This window comes from Mytilus galloprovincialis, chromosome 12, assembly GCF_965363235.1.
Source record: "Mytilus galloprovincialis chromosome 12, xbMytGall1.hap1.1, whole genome shotgun sequence".
NCBI lineage: Eukaryota > Metazoa > Mollusca > Bivalvia > Mytilida > Mytilidae > Mytilus > Mytilus galloprovincialis.
Genome location: NC_134849.1, coordinates 51,512,688 through 51,536,119, shown reverse-complemented (window position 1 = coordinate 51,536,119; position 23,432 = coordinate 51,512,688). Strand labels below are relative to the sequence as shown.

At 30.1% G+C, this 23,432-nt stretch overlaps 2 protein-coding genes across 2 annotated transcripts; both read right to left on the bottom strand.

Moving 5' to 3' along the window:
* Nucleotides 1-267: 267 nt before the first annotated feature.
* On the bottom strand, nt 268-5,878 carry LOC143054162 (complement C1q-like protein 2). Its single transcript, XM_076227082.1, has 5 exons — nt 5,830-5,878; nt 5,316-5,388; nt 4,634-4,699; nt 2,134-2,205; nt 268-901 (listed from the first exon to the last, which is right to left on the bottom strand). Exons 2-5 carry the CDS (start codon nt 5,368-5,370, stop codon nt 501-503), a joined length of 594 nt encoding a protein of 197 aa, XP_076083197.1. The 5' UTR covers nt 5,371-5,388; nt 5,830-5,878; the 3' UTR covers nt 268-500.
* An 8,011-nt stretch (nt 5,879-13,889) lies between these two features.
* LOC143055458 (uncharacterized) lies at nt 13,890-20,129 on the bottom strand. The gene is made up of 8 exons (XM_076228608.1): nt 19,964-20,129; nt 19,410-19,481; nt 18,460-18,531; nt 17,878-18,023; nt 16,576-16,617; nt 15,359-15,495; nt 14,758-14,824; nt 13,890-14,016 (listed from the first exon to the last, which is right to left on the bottom strand). Exons 1-8 carry the CDS (start codon nt 20,092-20,094, stop codon nt 13,904-13,906), a joined length of 780 nt encoding a protein of 259 aa, XP_076084723.1. The 5' UTR covers nt 20,095-20,129; the 3' UTR covers nt 13,890-13,903.
* Between the last annotated feature and the right edge of the window lie 3,303 nt (nt 20,130-23,432).

Sequence of the window (23,432 nt, the reverse complement as noted above, 5' to 3'; positions counted from 1 at the left end):
AAGTTTAATCTTGTTCATGGTAAGACCTTGTTCAAGCTATATTAAATCATACATTTAATACAACATACTCAAACTGCAGATAATGAATATAGATATCAGGCAAATCTGATACGTTTTAAGTTTGATAACCATATATTTGTGTTAATTTAATGGATCGTTGAACTTTAGAAAGAACATGGTGACTTCTAACCGGATTTTGGATTATAACGAGTTCATCGAGTCTTTGTTTTTCTCCAGAAGATTACAACAAAATGAAAATAACGATGATTTAAATCTATTGTTTTATTGATAAAGCTATGGTAAAGTCATTATTGATTAGAAGTGGTATGCAAAGCTTAAATATTTTAGAAAAGCACTACAGCATTTTATTGCAAATAAAACTAAATGAATCTTGGTTACAAAAAAAGGAGTATACGTTAGAAAGAAGTGTGTTTACAGCATCAGTTTCAGCAAGCGTGTCGGTTGCTACAATCAAAAATAGGTATGGTCCCATGAGGACATTAATTCAGACGAAATCCTGCGAAACTGGAATCAAAATCTATGGTGCATACAGTTCCCTGGTAACCATGGTTTTTGGTCCATACTTTGTCTCCTTCCTTCAGATAGATTGTAAGGAACGTGCTATCTCCATCATGTACTTTATCACTAGATTGGGCGAAAGCGGTTGCTAACCTTTCACCACCATCCTTAATGATGTCAATCCAGCATACTTTTCCTTGATTAGATCTAATATTCAGCATGAACACATACATGCCACAGGATGGTGCAGTAAACTCGCCTGTGCTTGGGTCGAAGCTACCAGTGTTATCAAAAATTTGTGTATCAAACTTAACGGTATCACCAACAGCAATTTCATCTGTATCGTCGTAAATTTTATAAGTGAAGGCTACACTTGATGGTGCTGAAAAAAAAATGGATTGTAAGTTTGAGATTTTCCTGTCATGTTTGGTTTTCAGAGTTCTTGATCGAGAAAAAACAAGAAAAACGATTCTTAAGCAAAAAAGTGTTTTAACGAAAAATAACAATAAGATCTATTTTACTCATTTCATCTTAATATATATTTTTCGAACAATACCAATGGCTCATGAGATGCATTTCTTTAAATTAGTTTGAATTGATACAGCTGTGTTTCATTTCATACACACAGTTTTAAAACAATAGTCGTCGAAAGCAAGAAAGGTTGGACGGGTTTAAAGTAAAATGATACGAACAAGAATAGATACAATAAGTAAAATGATAAGAACAAGAATAAATACAACAAATAAATGATAAACTCATTGTATCTAATCTTGTTCTGTTTATCTTTCACTGTATCTTACTACATTAACGTCTCTTTCAAATAACTTTCCAATCTTTTACATATTTGGTTTAGAATTGTATAATGTTCTCTTTGCATATTCCTTTAACGATATGTGAGGATATTTTGAACATGGAACGATATTGATCTATTAGTGACTTATGAAATAACATTACATAAAATGGGATTCCTCCAAATATGACTTGTCTCGTATCAAACTAGTCTTGAACAATAGCTGTATTTCGTTTCTGACTACATGACTATCCTTAACCTCAACTTCAAGTAATATCAAAAATGGAAACACGGAATGTGTCAAAGAGACAATAACCCAACCAAGGAGCCGCAAGCCGGTTCAGGCCTACAATGGATCTTAACACAGCGAGAAACAACGCGCATGGAGTCTGGATTCAGCTGGCACCTAAACATAATTTTGTGTTTGTTCAGCGAAGATGGACGTCATACTAAACTCCAAAATATATAAATATACCAGAATTGAATAAAACATAAAAGACTTAGACAAGCCAGAGGTTACTGACTTCGGTTTGGCGCAAAAATGTGGCTTGGTTTATCATGTTGTGTGAGATGTCAACCACTATACATCTAGCCAAAGTAAAATAAACAAATGAACAGAAATAACCACAGAAGAAAACAGCTTAAAAAAGTCCGAGTCCGATTTTAAAAGGATCATTTCTGTCTTTATCAAAGTTGTACATGCTATCAGAAATATTCAATGAATGTTTAACATGAAGGTTTGGCATTCTATGTGTGAATTCTGAATTTACCAGACTCAATAAAAAATACACTAAAATATTGTCACATCAATTTGTTTTACTTACGGGTATTTGTGTTTGATCTTTTAACCGAATTTATTTGTGCTCTGGATTCATAGCTTCTTTCTTTCATCCATTCTAGTGTAGTAAAAAAAAACACAAAATTAATAAAAAATAATTAGTATGTCACATGTCTCCATCTTTTATATTTATAAAAGTCATAATGATTCTCATTCTGGTGTAATATGAAATTAAGAAAGCAGCAAATACTCAAATAACAACGTTATCGTAGTAGTAATCTTGTCGAAGCATGCTCGCCTCGAGTACAATCGAGTACAATCGATCCAAAGAATTACTCGTAGGTATTTGCTGCTTCTCAGCAATGCTCGAGGAATTACGGACTAAGATTAAGGAAAGGTCGACTCAGAGTCAGAATACTTTGACCGGGTAAAGTAACATGTTTTCCCGTGAAATGTGACCTTGTGAAGAAGCACATTAAAAATCTGGCTTAGCTGGTTGATCATCATCATTGATATCGTTCTTTTAAATTGAACTATACAAAAGACTTAAACTGACTTTGTTTTTATTTCAACGAGTTTTGCTGCTGTACAAATTTCATAAAACCAGTTATCTTTTATGTGTTAATTTTGTTACCTTTCAAAATTAACGAAAAAAAGGTACATCACATTTGAAAGACAAGGAGAGCAGGGATGGGCACGATAACTGATAAATGTAATCGATTATTAATCTATTACCTGAGGGATTTTTGTGCAATCGATTAATAATCGATTACTCAAATTTAAGTATGTAATCGATTACAATCGATTATTTTATCAAAAGTAATTACATTACTTTTCGATTACTGTCAATTACATACTTCAACATTTCAACAAAAAATAATATGAGTAAAACACAATTATATTGCTCAACATTTGTATAGTGGAAATTAAGGTCTTTACCAAATGCATCATTCAAAGCATTATTTCTCAATTATAAGTTAATAGCTGTTTTTTAGATCAAATCTCTTGATGAAGATTAGAAATATTTAAAAAAAAATCTTGAAATTTTAACTTTCAACATAAATGAAAGATGTCACCGCATTGCAATAATCACTTGTTCATAACTAATTGTTTTTCAAAAAATTAGCTTTCTTACTTACTTAGGTTAGCTTTTTTGTTTTTACTCTTTAAAAAAAAATATTTAAGCATAGTTAATTATAATGTTTAAGGAAATATAAAAAAAGTAGAATAATTAGTTCAGCTAATTTTTAAGATCAAAATTTATTTTTATGACATGCATGATTTAAACCTTTTTTTTGGATAACCACCCTAATTACAGATTATTTAACTGCCACTGGAGTACAGTTTATAACCTGGGGCTAAATGTTGTAAATTTCCTTCTTAATTAAACATAAGATAATTGAAATAAAAACAAAGTATCTTTGTTATTGATTAGAAGACTTTGATCATCTCATTAGTAAAGGCAAGAATATTGTTAAGATTTGTTAAGTTCTTCAATCAAATTATATATATACAAAATATATTTATAGTGTCAAAGGCATACCTGTATCTATTTCTAAAAAGAATTGCTATGCATTGTCATTGTTTCATTGTTAAAAGGATTTTGTGTTCTCTTTTAATTTAGTTTATATACATGTATATCATAACATTTAAAAATTTAACTGTTTATCTATTCTAAGCTTTAATTTCAACTCTGATTGAAAATGATGTTTTCAGGAAATTTAATACAAATAAGCTTACTACTTTTAAAAAAATGTAGTATAGAACTTAACGAAAGACAGACACATTTCTTATTTAAGATCTATTTTATTATTTCAAATCTATTTTCTTGTTTTAATATTAAAGCTCTTGAATTATTGACAAGCACATACATTCATTTGTTTCAAAAGCTAGATATAAAGGTAGGGGATCTGGTTGCTCATAATGCAGCTTGAGACAATAGAAAGAAATAGGGCAGTTGCTTAACTCTCAAGTATTGTTGATGCATGATATCTTATCTGTACTACAAAGTGATAACATACATATTTTCCTCTGAAATAGGTAAATTTTCATCAAACTATTTTACTAAAGTAATCGAAATGTAATCGAAAAGTAACCGATGATTACATCCAAATGTTTGCTGTAATCGATTACATTACGATTACATGTAATCGAAAATGTCTTCGATTACAGATTGCTGTCGATTACTTGAAAAAATGTAATCAATTACAATCGATTACGATTACAGATTACGATTACCCCATCCCTGATGGAGAGTCTTCAATTTCGTTATCAGCAACCTTACACATGTTGCGTATTAATATCCATTATTAAAAGTTTAGGTGTCAGCATAAAAGTTATTGCCTGATTGGAATATGATACATTTTCTTCTTATGAATCTAATGATATATTTTTTTTTTTTTTATCTTTGGACGATTTTCAGTACTATACGTAACAAATTCAAATCGTATTGTATGACAAGACGAAAGGGCGGAGATGATATATTACATGAAGTCACAAACTTTGAAATGTACAAATACCAATAAACAAACGAAAAGAAAGCTTACCTTCATCCTTTTGTATAGCATTTCGGGTTTTCTGCCGCTGGATTTTCCTATTTGCTTCCAGCATTCCTGAAAAGTAAACCATCAAAACAATGTTATCTTAATATGGCGATTTCAACAAAAAATCAACGGATTCTACTCTGTTTGTCAATGTAAAGAAAATTGAGTTCAAACGATAAGGAAAACTTGATGGTAAAAAAGAATTTTTATGCATATTATTGACAGATTACATATAAAATTAACATTGACGAACATCTTCTATTTCAAATCAATTTTACAAAATTTAAAGCGACATTTTCTGTTTGTAAGGAGTGAGCCTTAAAATCATCCAAATAAAACTCAAGTAAATATGTAAATGATTACCAATATGACATGTTCTTGTCTTTTCAATATAATGTTAATTCATTATTTATTTTTTCAATTCTTGTCTTAAAGAGAGGCGAACGGTACAAAAAGGTCATCAACATAGTAAGTCTAAAATAAACTGACAACCTTATGGCTACATTGTTAAAAAAACAAAACAGCAGATTACCAACACAATATACATTATAGGAAACAAAAGACTGAACAACAAGATCACCAACACAGACTGAATGTGATCTCATGTATTCAAAAAGGGTAAGCAGATCCTGCTCCACATGTGTCACCCATCGTGTTGCTTATGTAAGTACATTAAATAACTTACCCTCAAAAACAATAAAAATCACAACAATCACAATCTGCATTTTGGTTCGAATCATGTTGATTTGCAGGCTATGCTGTAAGATAAAAATAAAACGTTTTAAATGTATGGTATATTTAGTTATTTGTGTCACTTAAACTTTCGATTTCGACTATTGGATAATTTCGTTCTCATATATCTCCCTAATATTTGCTTCGTTACTGTGTAACTTATTCAGTGCAAATTAATCAATTTTCAATTTCATGTTAATGTTAATGCGATATTCAAATTTAGGAAACCTTTATATTTTTTTAACCAATGTTTAAATTATTTTCGAAAAATAGAAACGATCAGTTGTGTTTATGTTTTGTGAAAACCAAATTCGAAAATGTTTTATCGAAATGCTGAAATTCAGTTTCGATTATTTTTTTGTCAGAAAAAAATTACTCTAGCTAAGGTTTTGATATTTTAATCATACATGAATTAAAATGTTTTAAACGCGACTACCTGTTAAAGTTTATAAGTAAGTGATACATACGTTTGTTTCAGATGATGACAAGCTGTAGGCTCCTTCTCTGTGAATGTAAGCTGCATGTTTAAGTTGGATATTGTATACTAGTTCTATGACCAATAGAAAACAAGCAAAACATAATTCAACCTTCAACCGTTAATGGACTGATTGATGTACAGATAAAAAGAGAAAAATAGTCACATAAAATGGAGTTTAAACGAACTCTTAAATTTATTTTAAAACCAGTTATATTGTGAATTTGTATATAGTCAAGGATCTCTCATAGTTTTTGAATTATACGTCGTATATTTACACTTTTAGAATAAACCATCTATCACATCAATTCAAGAAGGAACAACAGATTGCTCTATCAATTTACACAAACCATATGCAGCATAATAAGTGAATTATCAATTGATGATATATCATGGGAAATAAAATGTACTTTTTGAATTTGTAGTAACACTAAGCATGACATATTAATTGCTTGTTCCTTCAAAGCGAAAATATTTTTGATCTTTCGCATGTTAATTCCATCACGATGAATGTTTTGTCACAGAAATCTGAACAAATGAATACAACGTACAAAGATATTGTTTATATTTTATTCAGCAACAAATCTGATGACTAGCCTCGTTTGAATTAAAAACCTAAACTTAAAAGGAGCTCTGTAACATCAGCGGTATATTACGGTAATGGAAATAACTCTTTACAATTTGGTTCTGACCAAACCGTTAATTTGTATAAACCTTAGAATGACTGATCACATCGTTAAAATATTTGAACTTCAATAATTTACAAAATTTTTATTTTGTTTTTTTACCAAAAGAGAAATAAAAAGAAAAGATACACTCATCACACGTAAATTTAATAGTAAAATTTGTAATCAAAAAGTTTACTGTGGTAAATTGCTTTCATTTAGAGAGAGACAAACGAGACCAAAGAGAGGTTAAATAAGTTGAAAAAAACTGCCAATTTCATGGCAAACACCAATACGATAAAAAGACAACTAACAGTACAAATACGCAACATAGACAACTGAAGACTAATCTACAAGAACCCTTCTCGAAACCAGAGGTGATTGTTGGGCATATAAAAGAGTAAGCATATCCGATCCTGCTCCACATATGGCACCCGTCGTGATTCGCATGTAAGTGCAAATCCGTTGATAAGTCCAACTCGGTTAGTCACCACCGAGGAAAAATAGACGGAATATTGATTACGACAATTTGAAAATATATGTCATCATTTATGAAATAGGCATTCCATTATAGCCAACAAATTTGTGATTACATAAGTAAATGTTTTGAAGTGATTATTTCAAATTCACCAATTAGAGATAATGATTTAATAGATTTCTTGTTAGCTCAATCTTCTATCAAGAAAATTTTGATAGATGTAGGCTTTGAAATATCATTTTAAACGGGATGTATCTACGCCGTATGCAGGTGCTTCTGTAAAGATGCCACATAAATTAGGCATAGAAAGACGAAGGATACCTAACAAAAAAAGTTGACAATTAAAAGCCCTTGCTAAAAAAGTGAAAGAAAATAGACAAACAAAAGTAAACAACATAGAAAACTTAAGACCCTAGGAGCTCTGGAAGAGTAAAGAGACCCTCTCCTCATATGGCACCAGTTGTGTTGTGCCCATGATAGAACACACCCTTATAATTGAAGCTTAGATGGTTTCGAATGTTATAAAAGAGGGACGAAAGTTACCAAAGGGACAGGTTTGCTTTCAATCGACTGTCATTGTCAATTTCTAGATTCAAGTCAAGATATGAAGTAGACCTAGTTGTAAATGTTGTCCCCTTTATTTCACAGATTCAAAATAGTTACCAAAACCAAACTTTGAATCATTTATTGAGAGAACATCATATACAGGTGTATAGAAAAGCGTGAAGTTAAGGAATTAGGCTGGCTTCCTTCATAAATAGGTCGTGTATAAAGTACACAAATGTAAGCCTTATATTAATAAACTCGGCTAAACGATCAGTGATAGTTCCCATGGGGATGACGATTGTGTGTAGAACGACATCAGGACCAGATCTATAATTGTGTCTTTTACTTTAAAATGGAGAATACTTGTGTATATGGTAGAAAGTCAAAAAATTGAAAATGACACGTTCAAAAATTTCTTGCGTCCGAATCGCTTTTTCTGGATTTACCTTCATCAGAAACGCTCAAAGCCAAACCTTTGAAATTCGAAGATGTATAAGTACCGAAACCGTTGAAGAGCTATATGTCAAATATATCTAAAATAAAAAGCCAAATTCATCTACAGCCATTTTTGCCTGAGGGAGTTGAAACCTTAGTTTCTTAATAATTTCAAAATTTATAAACGGACAATTTTAGCAAAGTTTGTTAAATCATATCAGTACCAAAGTACTGACTACTGAGCTGATGATACCCTCGGGGACTGATAGTCCACCATCAGAGGTATCGACCCAGTGATGTAAAACATTACTGTTGAAATACTTTTGCACGAGGAAACAGACTTAAAGATTGTATTTACTCTAACTGATCTTTTAACGTATCCACATCATATGTGATACATCCCTAGAGTATGTAATTTCACTTTAACTGTGAAGCCCGATTTTAGCTAGCTTGACATTCAAGTTTAAACAAACATTATTTATTTTTCGGAAATTGTCTGCACCATCTCAGGATAAGGCAGTTGTTTTCCATTTGTTCTGTTGATGGTTGATGTTTGTTATTATTGTTTTTTGTGATCTTCCCAATATTAATTTTAAAAATTTTAAAAGTCGGTATTTTTGTTTCAGTTATTTGATTGCTGAAAAAAATTACTCAAAAATTAAGAAACAATGCTGAGCAGTTGGAAGACACAGCAATATAACGTTATTTGTATTTGTATTTTGTATACTGATCGTAGTCGCAAACATCCTTGACTTTTTTCTTATTTTTTCTTATTTTGTCAATATGTTCATTTTTATAAACATCTGTACAATAACGTGTTGAAATCACTTACAGGTCATTTTAAAGTGAAATTAGCTATGATTAGTAGATAATTCAAATGATAGGGAGTCGGAGAGAGCTACCTGACTTCTACAATAATTGAAAATGATTAACAAATACCATATAATTTTCAATTATGTACTTCATCTAAAACATAAAAATATTCTACCAGGTACTTACATAAACGTCTAAACAAGAAATTTGAACTAAAATGAATAGATGTATGCCAATCTAAAAGTAGAACAAATTCAAAAATAAAACGTAAATTATTTCAATAACATCATATAGGCCAAGGCGCGTCTAGCGTATAAGATTATTAAGATATTCGGACTTGAATGAAAAAATGTATGCTAATCTATTTTAAAAGCAAATGCATATGAAAAATAAACTTTTGAATGATTTCAATAACATCTTTTCACATATATATATATATATATTGCGTAAAACAAAGATTTGCATAACAGAAATTGAGCCTTGAACTATAATATAATTCAAAGCTCATTTATTGTCATGCAAATCTATGTTTTCGTTATACATGTTATGTGTAAAACAAGATACTACACAATTATCACCATAAATTTGAATGTGAACTTAAAATATCAAATAACATTGTAAAATACAAGGCGTTAGCATTAACATCTACAAGTCTAGCCAGTCTTTAAAATTGACTGAAGTTAATCCAGACATGCGGTTCGAACGCTCGCATGTAGTCTTAATCTTTCAAATTATCTACTGCTCAACTGCATTGCAAGTGATGTCCAACGATTAAAAGCAAAACTTTTTTTTTAATTATTCTTAAAGCTTGATTCTCTAGAAGAAGTTCAAAATGTAAAAAGTTAACGAGGACGACGACGGACGACGACGACAGACGACAGACGACGGACGCCAAGTGATGAGAAAAGCTCACTTGGCCCTTCGGGCCAGGTGAGCTAAAAAGCAGTAACAACTTTAACAAAATGCACTATACTAGAAAAATAATTTTAAAGCTAGAAAAATATATCATCATTTTAAAATGCATTAATGAGTTGCTAAAAATGTGAAAAAATAGAAATATTTCTAAATTTTCATCTTTTAATTGGAAACCATTGAACGCATATTGTATTTTGTTACAGTTTCTAGTGTAGTATACGATTTACCAATCCAAGATGGTATCAGAAAACATACATAAAATGATTAAATTGATTTTTTATAAAGAAATGAAAAAAAAAGATGTATATATATATTATGTATTTCTAAGTGAGGGAAATACACATGTAAAACACTCAAGTAACCCTTCAATTGAATATCAATTATTGTCAATTACCACAAAACATGCAACATTTTCCTCATAATCTGTTGATCAAATTCTGACAAACTACGCTTTGTGCACAGCCAAACGTCAATTACTTCAGGTGTACAGCTAGTCATATACATTTGCTACCACTAGAGTTAATATAATCGCATTTGTATGTATGAGAAGTTATTGTGTCAAGGGTTGATATAAATGTCAATAAGGCAGCAGGAAAATGAAATAAAAAAAACATCAGTAAATTTATAGATTAAAACTAACAGATGAATTAAATATAAGAAATAAGGCGGTGTTTTTATCTTTTTATATTTTGTGAAAAGAGGTATCTAGCGACTAAAGAGATGAACTGGAATATATTTTGTTCCTTGTAATAAACATTCCAAGGTTTTTTTTCATTAAATGTAGCATATTACAACTGAAACCCTTTCTTAAACTATTCCTATGCTTTTTTCAAACTAGATCTGATGTAACCATACATGTAGTTGTCTTTATTAAGTCAATTTATCATATGCAATAGATATGTGAAAATATTGGACGTCACTAAAGTTGCCTAACTATACTTCATCACTCTCGTGATTCATTAAAATAATATCATATTTTATCAGTCAGTTACGTTCATTTAAAAGATATTGAAATAAATATCCTATCACGTTCTGAAATCAACGTCGAAAGATAGTTTTAAACATGTCACGTGTGTTTTTAGAGGTAATGTTTACATAAGTTCTTATTATTAAAGATCAGATCCACTTAAAAAACAAAATGTATTAATAATCATATTTCAACACTTAATTTAATATGTATCGTAAAGATATTTATAAAAGTTTATGCTATTTTTGTCCATTAAAATTCATCAAAACACTAATGTTACCTTTAAATGATGTATAAACGTAGATTAGTCAATTTTTATGAACTGAATTGTTTTTGTTAAAAGCTTGCTTGTAGCCTTAATCTTTCAAATTATCAACTGCTCTACTGCATTGCGAGTGATGTCCAATGATTTAAACGAAAACTTTAATTATTCTTAAAGCTTGAATTTAGAATAAATTTTAAAAAAAGCAGTAACAACTTTAACAAAATGCACTATACTAGAAAAATAATTTTAAAACTAAAAAATATATCATCATTTCAATTATGTACTTTATCTAAAACATGAAAATATTCCACCAGGTACTTACATAAACGTTTAAACAAGAAAATTGAACTCAAATGAACAAATGTATGCCAATCTAAAAGAAGAACAAAATAAAACGAAAATAAAACGTAAATTATTTCAATAACATCATATAGTCCACGGCGCGTCTAGCGTGTTAGATTATTAAGATATTGGAACTTAAATGAATAAATGTATGCCAAACTATTTTAAAAGCATATGCAAATGAAAAATAAACGTATGAATTATTTCAATAACATCATATCATCATACATCAAGCGTAAAGCAAAGATTTGCATAACAGAAATTGCCGACCGTGCAAGGGCTGTATAGCCAGTCAAGGTCGTTAAAAACTTCCATTTGTTGTAACAGAAATTGAGCCTTAAACTATAAGATAATTTGAGACTCAACTATTGTCGTGCAAATCTATGTTTTTAGTTGTATGTCAAACAATGTACTACACGATTATCATCACAAATATGAAAGTAAACATGAAATATCAAATAACATTGTAAAATACAAGGCGTTAGCATTAACATCTACAAGTCTAGCTTGTCTTCAAAATTGACTGAAGTTAATCCAGACATGCGGTTCGAACGCTCGCATATAGCCTTAATCTTTCAAATTATCTACTGCTCTACTGCATTGCAGGCGATGTCCAACGATTAAAAGGAAAACTTTTTTTTTAATTATTCTTAAAGCTTGAATTAGGAATAAATAAAAAAAGCAGTAACAACTTTAACAAAATGCACTATACTAGAAAAATAATTTTAAAACTAGAAAAATATATCATCATTTTAAAATGCATTAATGAGTTGCTAAAAATGTGAAAAAATAGAAATATTTCTAAATTTTCATCTATAAATTGGAAACCATTGAACGCACATTGTATGTTGTTACAGTTTCTAGTATAGTATACGATTTACCAATGTAAGTTAGTATCAGGAAACATACATCAAATGATGAAATTGATTTGTTATAAAGAAATGAAAAAAATAAAAGATTTTTATATATGATGTATTTCTAAGTGAGGGAAATACACATGTAAAACGCTCAAGTTACTCTTGAACTGAATATCAATTGTTGTCAATTACCACAAAAACAGGCAACATTTTCCTCATAATCTGTTGATCAAATTCTGACAAACTACGCTTTGTGCACAGCCAAACGTCAATTACTTCAGGTGTACAGCTAGTCATATACATTTGCTACCACTAGAGTTAATATAATCGCATTTGTATGTATGAGAAGTTATTGTGTCAAGAGTTGATATAAATGTCAATAAGGCATCAGGAAAATGAAACAGAAAAAAACATCAGTAAGTTAATAGATTGAAATTAACAGATGAATTAAATAAAAGAAATAAGGCGGTGTTTTTATCTTTTTACATTTTGTGAAAAGAGGTATCTAGCGAATAAAGATGAACTTGAATGTATTTTGTTCCTTGTATTAAACATTCAAAGGATTTTTTTCATTAAATGTGGCATATTTTGATTGAAAACTTTTATTAACGAAACCAATCCTATGCGGTTTTCAAACTATATCTGATGTAACCATATATGTAGTTGTCTTTATTAAGTCAATTTAACATATGCAATAGATATGTGAAAATATTGGACGCCATTACTTCGGCACTCTCATGATTCATGAATATAACATTACATTTAATCAGTAAGTTACATTCATTCAAAAGATATTAGAATAAATAAATCAACGTCGGAAATAGTTTCAAACATGTCACGTGTGTTTTTAGAGGTAATGTTTACATAAGTTCTTTTTATCAAAGATCAAATCCAGTTAAAAAGCAAAATGTATAAATACTCATATTTCAACACCTAACTTAAGATGTATCGTAAAGATATTTTTAAAAGTTTTATGCTATTTTGTCCATTAAAATTCATCAAAAAACTAATGTTACCTTCAAAGAATAAACAAACGCCGATCAGTCAATATATATTAACTTAATTATTTTTGCAAAATACAGCACTGCTCATTGATATCGTGGAAAGTTCTTTCGGCCACGAAATGACTTTAAGATAACGTTAGATTGACTAGTTTAACAACTTGAATACTTAAATAATTTCTCAAATTTTAATTTCAAATGCATTAACATCAAATGTAGTGAGTCTGGTTGCGCAGACAGATTACGGATTTTCTTCTTTGTATGCATCAATCGCCAAGTAAATCAGTTAAATCATAGAGCAGAAGACTATACTGGTATCAGGGGAAAATATTTATTCAATTGTGATATCTCTTTTTCGCCAGACAATTATGATATGATATGATAGATTTAAGTGGGTTCACTTTGTCTTCATACATAAACAGTGACAACATAAACAGTATGATTGAAATCAAAATAAACTAATAATTCAGAATAAATTAAATGAAAAAAAAGTTTGAATGAAAATTGAGCAATTATTTCCATATAGGCTTCATAGCCCTTTAACGTTTTATTTTTTTATTTACTCATGGTTTTCATATTTTTGGCTTTTAACGCTCTTTGTGACTATCAATTCAGAAAAGAACTTTGGAAGAATAAAAATTTTAAAAGTGCTGTTTTCATATAAGTAATAGTTTTTTTTTTAATACATTTTTATTCATAAAAATGATAACCTGATACTCAAAAGCAACAATATTAAAAAATTATCTCTGTATAAAAGTATAAAGACTCTTTTGTTTACAATTTTAATTTGATGTACGTGCACTGATGACAGTAATGTTTGTCTGGTATTTATCCACATCACATTTGTCATCCGCAGTCCCATTTCCAATTTCACCAATTTCTTCGTTTTTCTGCCCTGAAAAGAATTTTTAGATTAAAAAAAAAATATTTATGAAATAGTCAAAATTGCATTAAAAGCAAATCAAAAATAAAAAAAAACAAAGGCTTATTTTTTCTGTCGACAGACTGAATGGTTTAAACGGTTGTCATTTGTGCAATGAGCTCTCACTAATTTAAGTTATAGCATGTCCAGCATTTAACATTTTAACAGCATCTTGTTGATTTGTGAATAAATTTTCAGGGAACACGTTTGTTGCGAGTCTTAACTTAACCTGTAAACTAACTGTACATTTTGAGACGGTGAAACCTGTTGGATATTTATACATCTGCCCAAAGTCTGTAGCCTGTTCAGTGGTTATCTTTTGTTGGTGTAGTTTATAAATGTTTCTTGTTTCTCATTGATCTGTTTTTTTTGTAGATTATATAGTTGGTTTTAATCTTTGAATAGTTTTACCCAAGTCATTTTGAGGGCCTTTGTATGTTGCTGGCCATGGTATGTAGTACAAAAAATAAGTGCTTTCCTCGTCATAATTGAATGCAAAAATTTAATAAGCTGGGATATATTTTTCGAATATAAAAAAATGTACTAGTACTAATAATTGTCCTTACAATAGACGTTTCGATTAAATGCTATGTACAAAATACATCGTGGTGTTGCCTTGATGCAATGGTCTTAGTTTATTGGGTACTTCCCGACAGTTTTATAAACAACTTTTTTCATTGATTTCCATAAAGTACACTAAATAACTATCATTACCTAATATTGACATTTCTATCCCTATGTGATTTCCTGCACTATCTCCTTCAATGCCTATTCCATTGATCTGAAGAAATAGATAAAGCATTTTTCCCCTTTACTTTTTTTTTCCTTTTTTTTTTGTATTTACATATCGTTTTTTTTTCAAAATATTATTCAAAAGTGTTATTTACATATTATGTATAATGATGTAGATTCACCTTTTTCAGTATTAATAGTCCTCTACATTTTTATTGTTTAACCAACACAATAGAAATTATGTTAAACATTTGGTCGAATATTTATTATTGGGGACTTTGTTTACCAATCAAAAGTTGTTGGTGTTTCCTTTTAATATTACCAAGAATGCTGACTAACAAAAAAGTAAAATCACAAAAATACTGAACTTAGAGGAAAATCAACTTGGAAAGTTCATAAGCACATGGCAAAATCAAATAACAAACCCCTTAAAAAACGAATGGACAAGATGGACAAGACAAAATGGAAGACACGAAAATTAATATAAAAAAGTACATTTTGTTTCAAACCTTCATCCATCTTTCGTATCACTATGTTAGTTGTGTCTACTTTTGATGTTAATTGCTTTTTTTATCACACTCACGGTGTTACTCGTTGATACCAGTCCATTGACATCATCACTGTGTTCATGTCGCTGTTTCAGGTATTTTACAAGAATTAGTATTGTTACAACAGCGGCATTGACTGCTACTACGACTTCTAAAGCCATGATTATCATACCTGTAAAATGTGATAAAAAAGAAGGTACTGTGTTTACTGGTTGAGATTTGTTCAAATCAGCTTGTTTGGCTGCATAATTTTGTTTCCGTTTTACATTTGTAAATAAAAATTATATTTTAGATTAATTTTCCATCATAAATATGTAACTCATGTACGACATGTACGAAACAAGATTATTTAAAAAAAATAAACATCAGATAAGACTTAAGCCGGGTTATCTTGCAAACTGAATGCTATAAATATTTCGCAGAAGCCAGAAATCGAAATTGTAGATGTGCAATCGTTCACATTTTTATCAGCAGGTATAATGGTATATATACATGCATCGGGTCATACATAGTCAGATTTCTCTGTGTCGTTATTCAAACCTTCTTGTTTTTATGCAATTTGAAAGTAGGTTTTAACTTTAAAATACGACTGGGGAAATTTATTAAATTCAGTTTTAAAACCAAAATTATTTTTTAGGCGAGTAGGAATATACCCTTTAAACAGATTTTCTTTTGTTGCCTATGATGGTTTAAAACGGTTGAAATTATAAACAAAAATAATTTGAATAGACTTCGTAAGACGTAAAACAACTAGTCTACGTTTCACTTTCTTTTGAGCATCATATTTAATCAATGATTGCCTAATCCTGTTAGATGATACGGTCTATCTTTATATGGCTTTTTTAAAGTATTTTGATTCGAGCGTCTCTGCTGAATTTCTTAGACAAATCACACGTCTGGCTTACAAAATTTTAATCCTTGAATATATGATAGTTTCATCTTTGTGTTGTCCTCACAGAACTGTCACAATAAAGCGACTTAATATGTTCATTATCGTCAAACAATTTTATTAGCCGAACGGAAGGATTTCAACGAAAGGATTCTAACACATTATCTCTTAATCCTAATGAAGTACCTCAGTCTTCATTTATGCATTAAAATTGAGAATGGAAATGGGGAATGTGTCATAGAGACAACAACCCGACCATAGAGCAGACAACAGACGAAGGCCACCAATGGGTCTATATATAACAAACGTCTTCGGACTACATCTGACCTCCATTTTAAAGATATCATACAAATTAATGATTACCTGTGTTTGATGCATGCGGGTACTGATTTGAGGAGTTAACACCTTGAAAAACAATAATAGACATTAATGGGACATATTTGCTAACCTTATTTCTTTCTAATTATCGAAAAAAAACGATGTAAATCACATAAAACAAAATATGAAATTAAAAATAACAGAACGAAATCTGTAGAAGAAAGTTATTCTAAGTGTTTTAACAAAAAACAAATAACACTCTTATTCACCAAGTCATGAATATGACAGTTGTTTACCTTTGGTTTGATGTATTTGAGCTTTTGAATTTTCCATTTGATTAGGGACTTTCCGTTTTGAAATTTTTCTGATAAAGGTAATTTTCTTTATCACATAATCTTACGTTGCAATCATTACAGTTTCGACCACTTATAAATATAATGTCAGATTAACACTCAGAAACAATCTCGTATCAAAGTTTAATAGGGATGCATAAGTACGAGTTGAATGTTCGATACGGTTCTCCATTTATCTGATATCTAGCTCGATATGTCATCGTAATCAGTCATATGGTATATTCATATAAATGCAACCGTTTGAGATTAGTGTTGAAAAGTTCATTTTCATTACTGAGATACATGTTCATGAGTAATAACGTAGTAAAATACCATATATTTGGTTTAGCGACGTGAAAACACCCCTATTTAGGTATTTGAATGCGGCATGACGCAAAAACTACTAAAATCTGTAAAACTCTTCTAAAAGATAGGCCTAAGATACTTAAGGGAGAGTCAAACTCATAGATCGCATTTAAACTGATTACACTATGGCTAAAAAATGAAGAAGACAAACAGACAAATAATATAACACATGACAAAACAGGGAAAACTAAAGACTAAGCAACACGAACCCCACCAAAAACTAATGGCGATCTCAGGTGCTGCGGTAAATAAGCAGATCTTGATCTACATGTGGCACCGTCGTGTTGCTCATGTTATAACAAAACCAGTAAATAGTCTGATTCAGTAGGTTACATTTATTAAAAAGGAAGGGGATTGTAGTTACGACAAAAGTAACATATCCGATATCATTTTTGAAACGGGAATCCATAACGGTGAACTAACTCGCGATGGCGTCCGTAAAATTTACGAAGGGATTATTTCAACTTCACCATCTGGAACTCTTTGTTTAATAGCTTTCCTTTGAGCAGCAGCAAGGAAATCATAATTTTGTCATTACTCAACGATGCAACACTTTGAAAGTGGGTTTTTTCTGTCTGTAACCTGGTTTTGTCCTTTGTATTTGAAGTATTTTTATTTAATTAAAATATTCTATTTCTCTAAAACTTACCTGAACACAAAGTATGTTCTATATCCTGTAAGCTTGTTCCATCTCGACAGATGAAACTTGTTGTTATTACCGTGGCGGTTACTCTGGTGATCCATTTATGCAACTCAGACTTGAAACACGAACATTCAAAACAACTGTCACATTTGCTGGATACAAAAAACTAAATAATTGATATATTTTCACCTATCCTAATTTATTTTGAAACACTTAGAGATACCTCTGGAATGACATTAAAAAAAATACTATATACTTATTCCAAACATTGAAATTTAAAGATATCTGATTGTTCATAACATATTTTATATATTCACCACGTTGTTTCGCCAAAAAATAATAAACACCATTCTATAGAACACAAGCATGTCAAACACGTTGTTACAAATATTACCAAATCTGGAGGCAAAAACTACATTGAAAATATGTTTAATTTTCTAAAGAAATATGATTACAAGTTTAAATCGTATTTGAATCAGTGCTTCGAATAATGTACAAATTTTCCTTGGCAAAATGTTTAACAGTACCAAAAATGATACAAGTTCATTATTGTTTTGTATTTGTCTAACTGAACATGTGAATACTTACATTGTATTAAGCTGTTGATTTGACTGTAAAAACCCTTCGTCTATATCATCAATTGGATTGTGGCTTAAATCTCTGGAAAAAGTAACAAACAAAAAATCCGAACGGAAATTCGATAATCAAATGGCAAAATAAAAAGCTAAAACACATTTACCGAATCGATAACAACTGTCATATAAAAGTATTGACTTTTTTCAGTAAAAAATATTTTTATAAGCATCGTTCACACAATTATTTTGTAGTCGGTTGGACACTACATGTATCAGTCTTATTCTTCTCAAAATTGTTTTGGTCAGCTAAACTCATCCTTGTATGCATAATTATTATGACATTCTATTTTGAAGGATTTAATCTTAAAATCTAGCAATTAACTAGTAGCGGCTCTTGATACCATTAATAGAACACCACGTACAAAAAACTTATCATAGATTCCAGGTTTGAAATTTTATTTTTGCTCCAGACGCTTGTTTCGTCTAACGACGACTCATCAGTGAGGCTCGAATTTAAAAATGTTAAAAATGACTGTCATCCATAACAATTAATTTGCATTTAAAGCTGCTAAGTAATAAGAATTTATTTTGAGGGGATTACCCCCTTTCAAAACTTCTGGAATCCTATCTAATTACTTATATACAACCGAGTTATGAATACATAAATACGTCAGATAATTATAACAAAGGCAAAGGTGTTTTTATTTTATTTTATGATTCCACTGAACAAAACAAATTGGAATGTTTTTATTTATAATTTACACTAAATATATGGGTTATCATTCCATTCACATTGAACATGTTTAAGCCTGCAATTAAGAGAAAGGTTTTAATAATAACAAAATGTTCTTAAATTCTCTATTTTATTTATCAAATTGACGGACTGTTCCAATTCTTTGCTAAGTTAACAGTTGTGCTGGTTGTAAAACAAAATTAAATTGCAAAGAGTTTTAAGTTACTCACATTTGTAAAAGCCCTGTTAGTTCGCTGAGACTATCCTTTGGTATAATTTTTAATTGGTTGAACGATAGATCGCTAAAAGTAGAGCATGTTTAGTAAGTAAGTATTAATTTCAATAACAGAGAAGAGTTAAAAATGTATTCGAAAATGTCTATTATATATCTTATTTCCACTGGTCTATTTCGTTCTGCATTTGTTTATAAAATTCGAGACAAGTTGTCCCACTTTAATGCTATGACACAAAGGCAATGAATTTTGTAAACTATATATTAAACCAGGAGAACGAACGATCTTTTTTTTTATTTTAACAAATTTGATTTTAAATTGCTTGAAGAAATTATCGGCTTTTATTTTGAATAAAATAACAATAAGAGTCTTAGATATTTATTAATTTAAAGATTGGTAGCTCTGTTATACCGTTTGAACAGCGAAAACATTTATCTTTTTTCAATACAGATTTGACATCCATCTACTGTTGTTTTGAAACTTACACCACCAAACATTATACGAGAAAAAAAGAATTATTATTAAAAATTAATGTACAAGTGACAACTTACAGAATAGTACAATCATTTGATATCGACGTTGGTATCGATGCCAAAGACTTCTTAGAAAGATTGACTGTTGACGCTACACATAAGTTCATGACGTAAACACATACAATTAAAACGAATAACATCTCGATCATGATTCTGTCATACAGCAATGTCGATATTGATGATACTTGGTCTGAAAATTTAAACATTTCGTAATCAAAGACAACAAACTAACAAGCTTTTAAAAAACTTTTCTTTCTGATAACATTTTTTTTTATGTAAGGGGTGGTAGGATATTTTTTTTATTATACCTAATTTACATGTATACCTTTCTTCTATTATAAGATAGATGACAGTGTAAATGATTTTGAACTGCATGGTTACAATTTCGGCAGTTGATCGGTAGTGATCTATAGGTTGAGTACCTGATCGCATTTGAATATTTGCGCAATTATGAATTTGAGGAAATGTATGGGTTTTAACTAAGATACCCCTATTTTGACAATTTTACCTAAAATGTCTGTTTTGTTTATGCATCGTTGTAAATATAATGGAATGTGATGCGACTGTCATATTTGTTTTTCTCATCTGATTTTGTCTTATGCTTAGTTCGTTTCTGTGTGTGTTACATTTTAACGTGACCCGGATTTGTTGGGTTTTTTTTCTATCGATTTAAGAGTTTTGAACATCGGTATACTACTGTTGCCTTTATTCATACAAGTGAAAGGTTTAGCGCCATAAAACCAGGTTCAACTCACCATTTTCTACATATGAATATGGATGTACCTAGTCATGAATATGACAGTTGTTGTCCATTTGTGTGATGTGTTTTATCTTTGGAATTTGCAATTTGATCACGGACTTTCCGTTTTGAATTTTCCTCAGAGTTCAGAATTTTTGAGATTTTACTTTTGATGAAGAATCGCGAAAAATTATAACAGCTATCGAAATAAAAGAAACAAAAATACCTAACTCCTAAGTAAATTGAAAACGGGGAAAACCATATATAAACTTACAAAATAGAACGCAATCAATCAACAGAACATTTGTAAAACAGCTGCCATATTCCCGATTTGATGCTGACTGGCCTTCAATGAAGACATACATGTATCTTTGCAATATGAAAAGTCATGAATTATCAAAAGTCCACTAATTTTGTTTGACGTCAATCATAAATGTTCAATTTCTAAATCTAAAAAAATCCAAAAGCATGCTTATGTGTGAATAAAGTTAACAGAAACAATCCAAGATACACCGCTCATCAGGACAAAATTCTCCAAAATTGCGAAATTATGAAAATAATGGCTTCATACAACCACGCTCAGGGGCATATGCTTCAATATGCTAAAATCAATTTATTACATCTTTATCTTCAATCGATAATAATATCTTTCTAGGAATGTGTGCAACCCCGCCACATTCTGTATGTATGTGCCTGTTCCAAGTCACAAGCCTGTAATTCAGTGGTTGTCGGTTTTTTTATGTGTTACATATATGTTTTTCGTTCATTTTTTGTACATAAATAAGGACGTTAGTTTTCTCGTTTGAATTGATTTACATTGTCATTTCGGGGCCTCTTATAGCTAACTATGCTTTGCTCATTGTTGAAGGCCGTACGGTTGCCTATAGTTGTTAATTTCTGTGTCATTTGGTCTGTTGTGGAGAGTTGTCTAATTGTGAATTATACCCGATCTTTTTTTGTTATCACACTCGTTAAAAAAACTTCAAAAAAAAACATGTTTAACCGAGCCGTATTTATTCGTCTGTCACAGTCCATGTGTGTGTGTGTTGAAGAACAATTTGTTGTCGGCTGTATTTTGTCTTTGGTCCGGTTGTCATTTGATACATTCCACGTTCCCATTCTCAATGTTATTTCATTTATAACAATTTTTCCTATGTTTATTTTGAAATTATGAAATGTGGAAACAATAAATCACATGAACAGCACTTAGGTTTGAAATAAGTAGTTAATACGACATTTTATATTTCCAGAGACACATGTATTTCATTTTTGGTTGGATCAAAAGGCTTTTACACAATTTATACTTACTTCATTATGTATTCAACACTTCAACAAAAAATCAACATAGTGCCGTTAAGTGAAATTATTTAGATACAAAAAACCAAAAATTATGAATTTAAAAGTAAGATTTGATATATATATATCTATATAAATAAACATGAAGGAAAATTTGGTTGATTTCTTATTCAGTATTTTACTTACAACGTCAATGTATGTTGTCATTAGAATTCCAATATATTCATTCCATAGAATTTCTAAAGTCATATTACTCATATTGGGTTCCCACTGTCCGTAATACATTTTTATATGATTAAAAATTAATATGATCGACTTATCTTTTATTGATTTGGGGTTTTCAGTGTAATCCAATAACTTGTAGCAACAACATACAGAAACAAATTCAATATTCAAAGATATCTGTATCAAACGATTCGACTCCACAATAGAATTTAATATGATCTAATTAAGTGGGAATTGTTGCAATAAAAGATAACGTCTAATTTGATTGATTAATAATTAAAATAAAATCTTGATTGTTTTTTTTTCTCAAGAGATCACATGTAAGAACAACAAACGGCAACTATCTAGTTACCATTGCTTTTTAATTTGTAAACAAATAACGTGGTATTTTATAAATACTCAGTAATCCAACAGTACAAAGATGTAGAATGAGATATTAAAGTATTCAAAGGAGACTACATCGTGTTTACACAAATACAAGGAAATACCAATTAACATATTCTATATTTCCATTCTCAATTTTATTTTAGATGAAGTTGGCAATTATATATTTTTCGAGTCCTTTTAAGAAGCAGTTACTCAAAATACTGCGATCTACAATATCTTTTCAAGCCTAAAAATTAGATACAATTTTGTTTAACATATTATTTAAAAAAAAATCATTTGCAAATGTTATAAACATCAACTGTCCCTGGTTATGGAAGACGGATGAGCACTCACAAATATGTTTTAGCATCGATACATTCTGTATGTGCATGTTTAATTCATGATCCTTAAATTTAGCGGCTGTTTCTGTATGTTATGTTTTTTTGTTCACTGTTTTGGCATAACTGTAGGCCGTTTGTTTTCTTTTTGTATGAAGTAATTCACACTTTGTAATTGTTGAAGGTTGTACAGGTGTCCTATTCATTTTCAAATCATCTTCGTTTGAACGCTGTTTCAAATAGTTTTTCCAATATTTTACAAAGAGGAGAGTTAAAAAGTGCAAAGAATTTGTCAATATCAACAACACACGAACGGATAAACAAAGTCCGCAATACTCTTACTATATAGGCTTGTACAATACTGTCATATGAAAATGGAGTAAATACAAGCTAACAAAATTGTACGGTAGCATTCACTGAGTTGCAATATTTCGTTTCGTAACAAAGAGATTGCTGATAAATTGAGATGAAATTTAGCAAAACAAAATTTATAAAGTTTGGATACATGTATTGGAACATCATG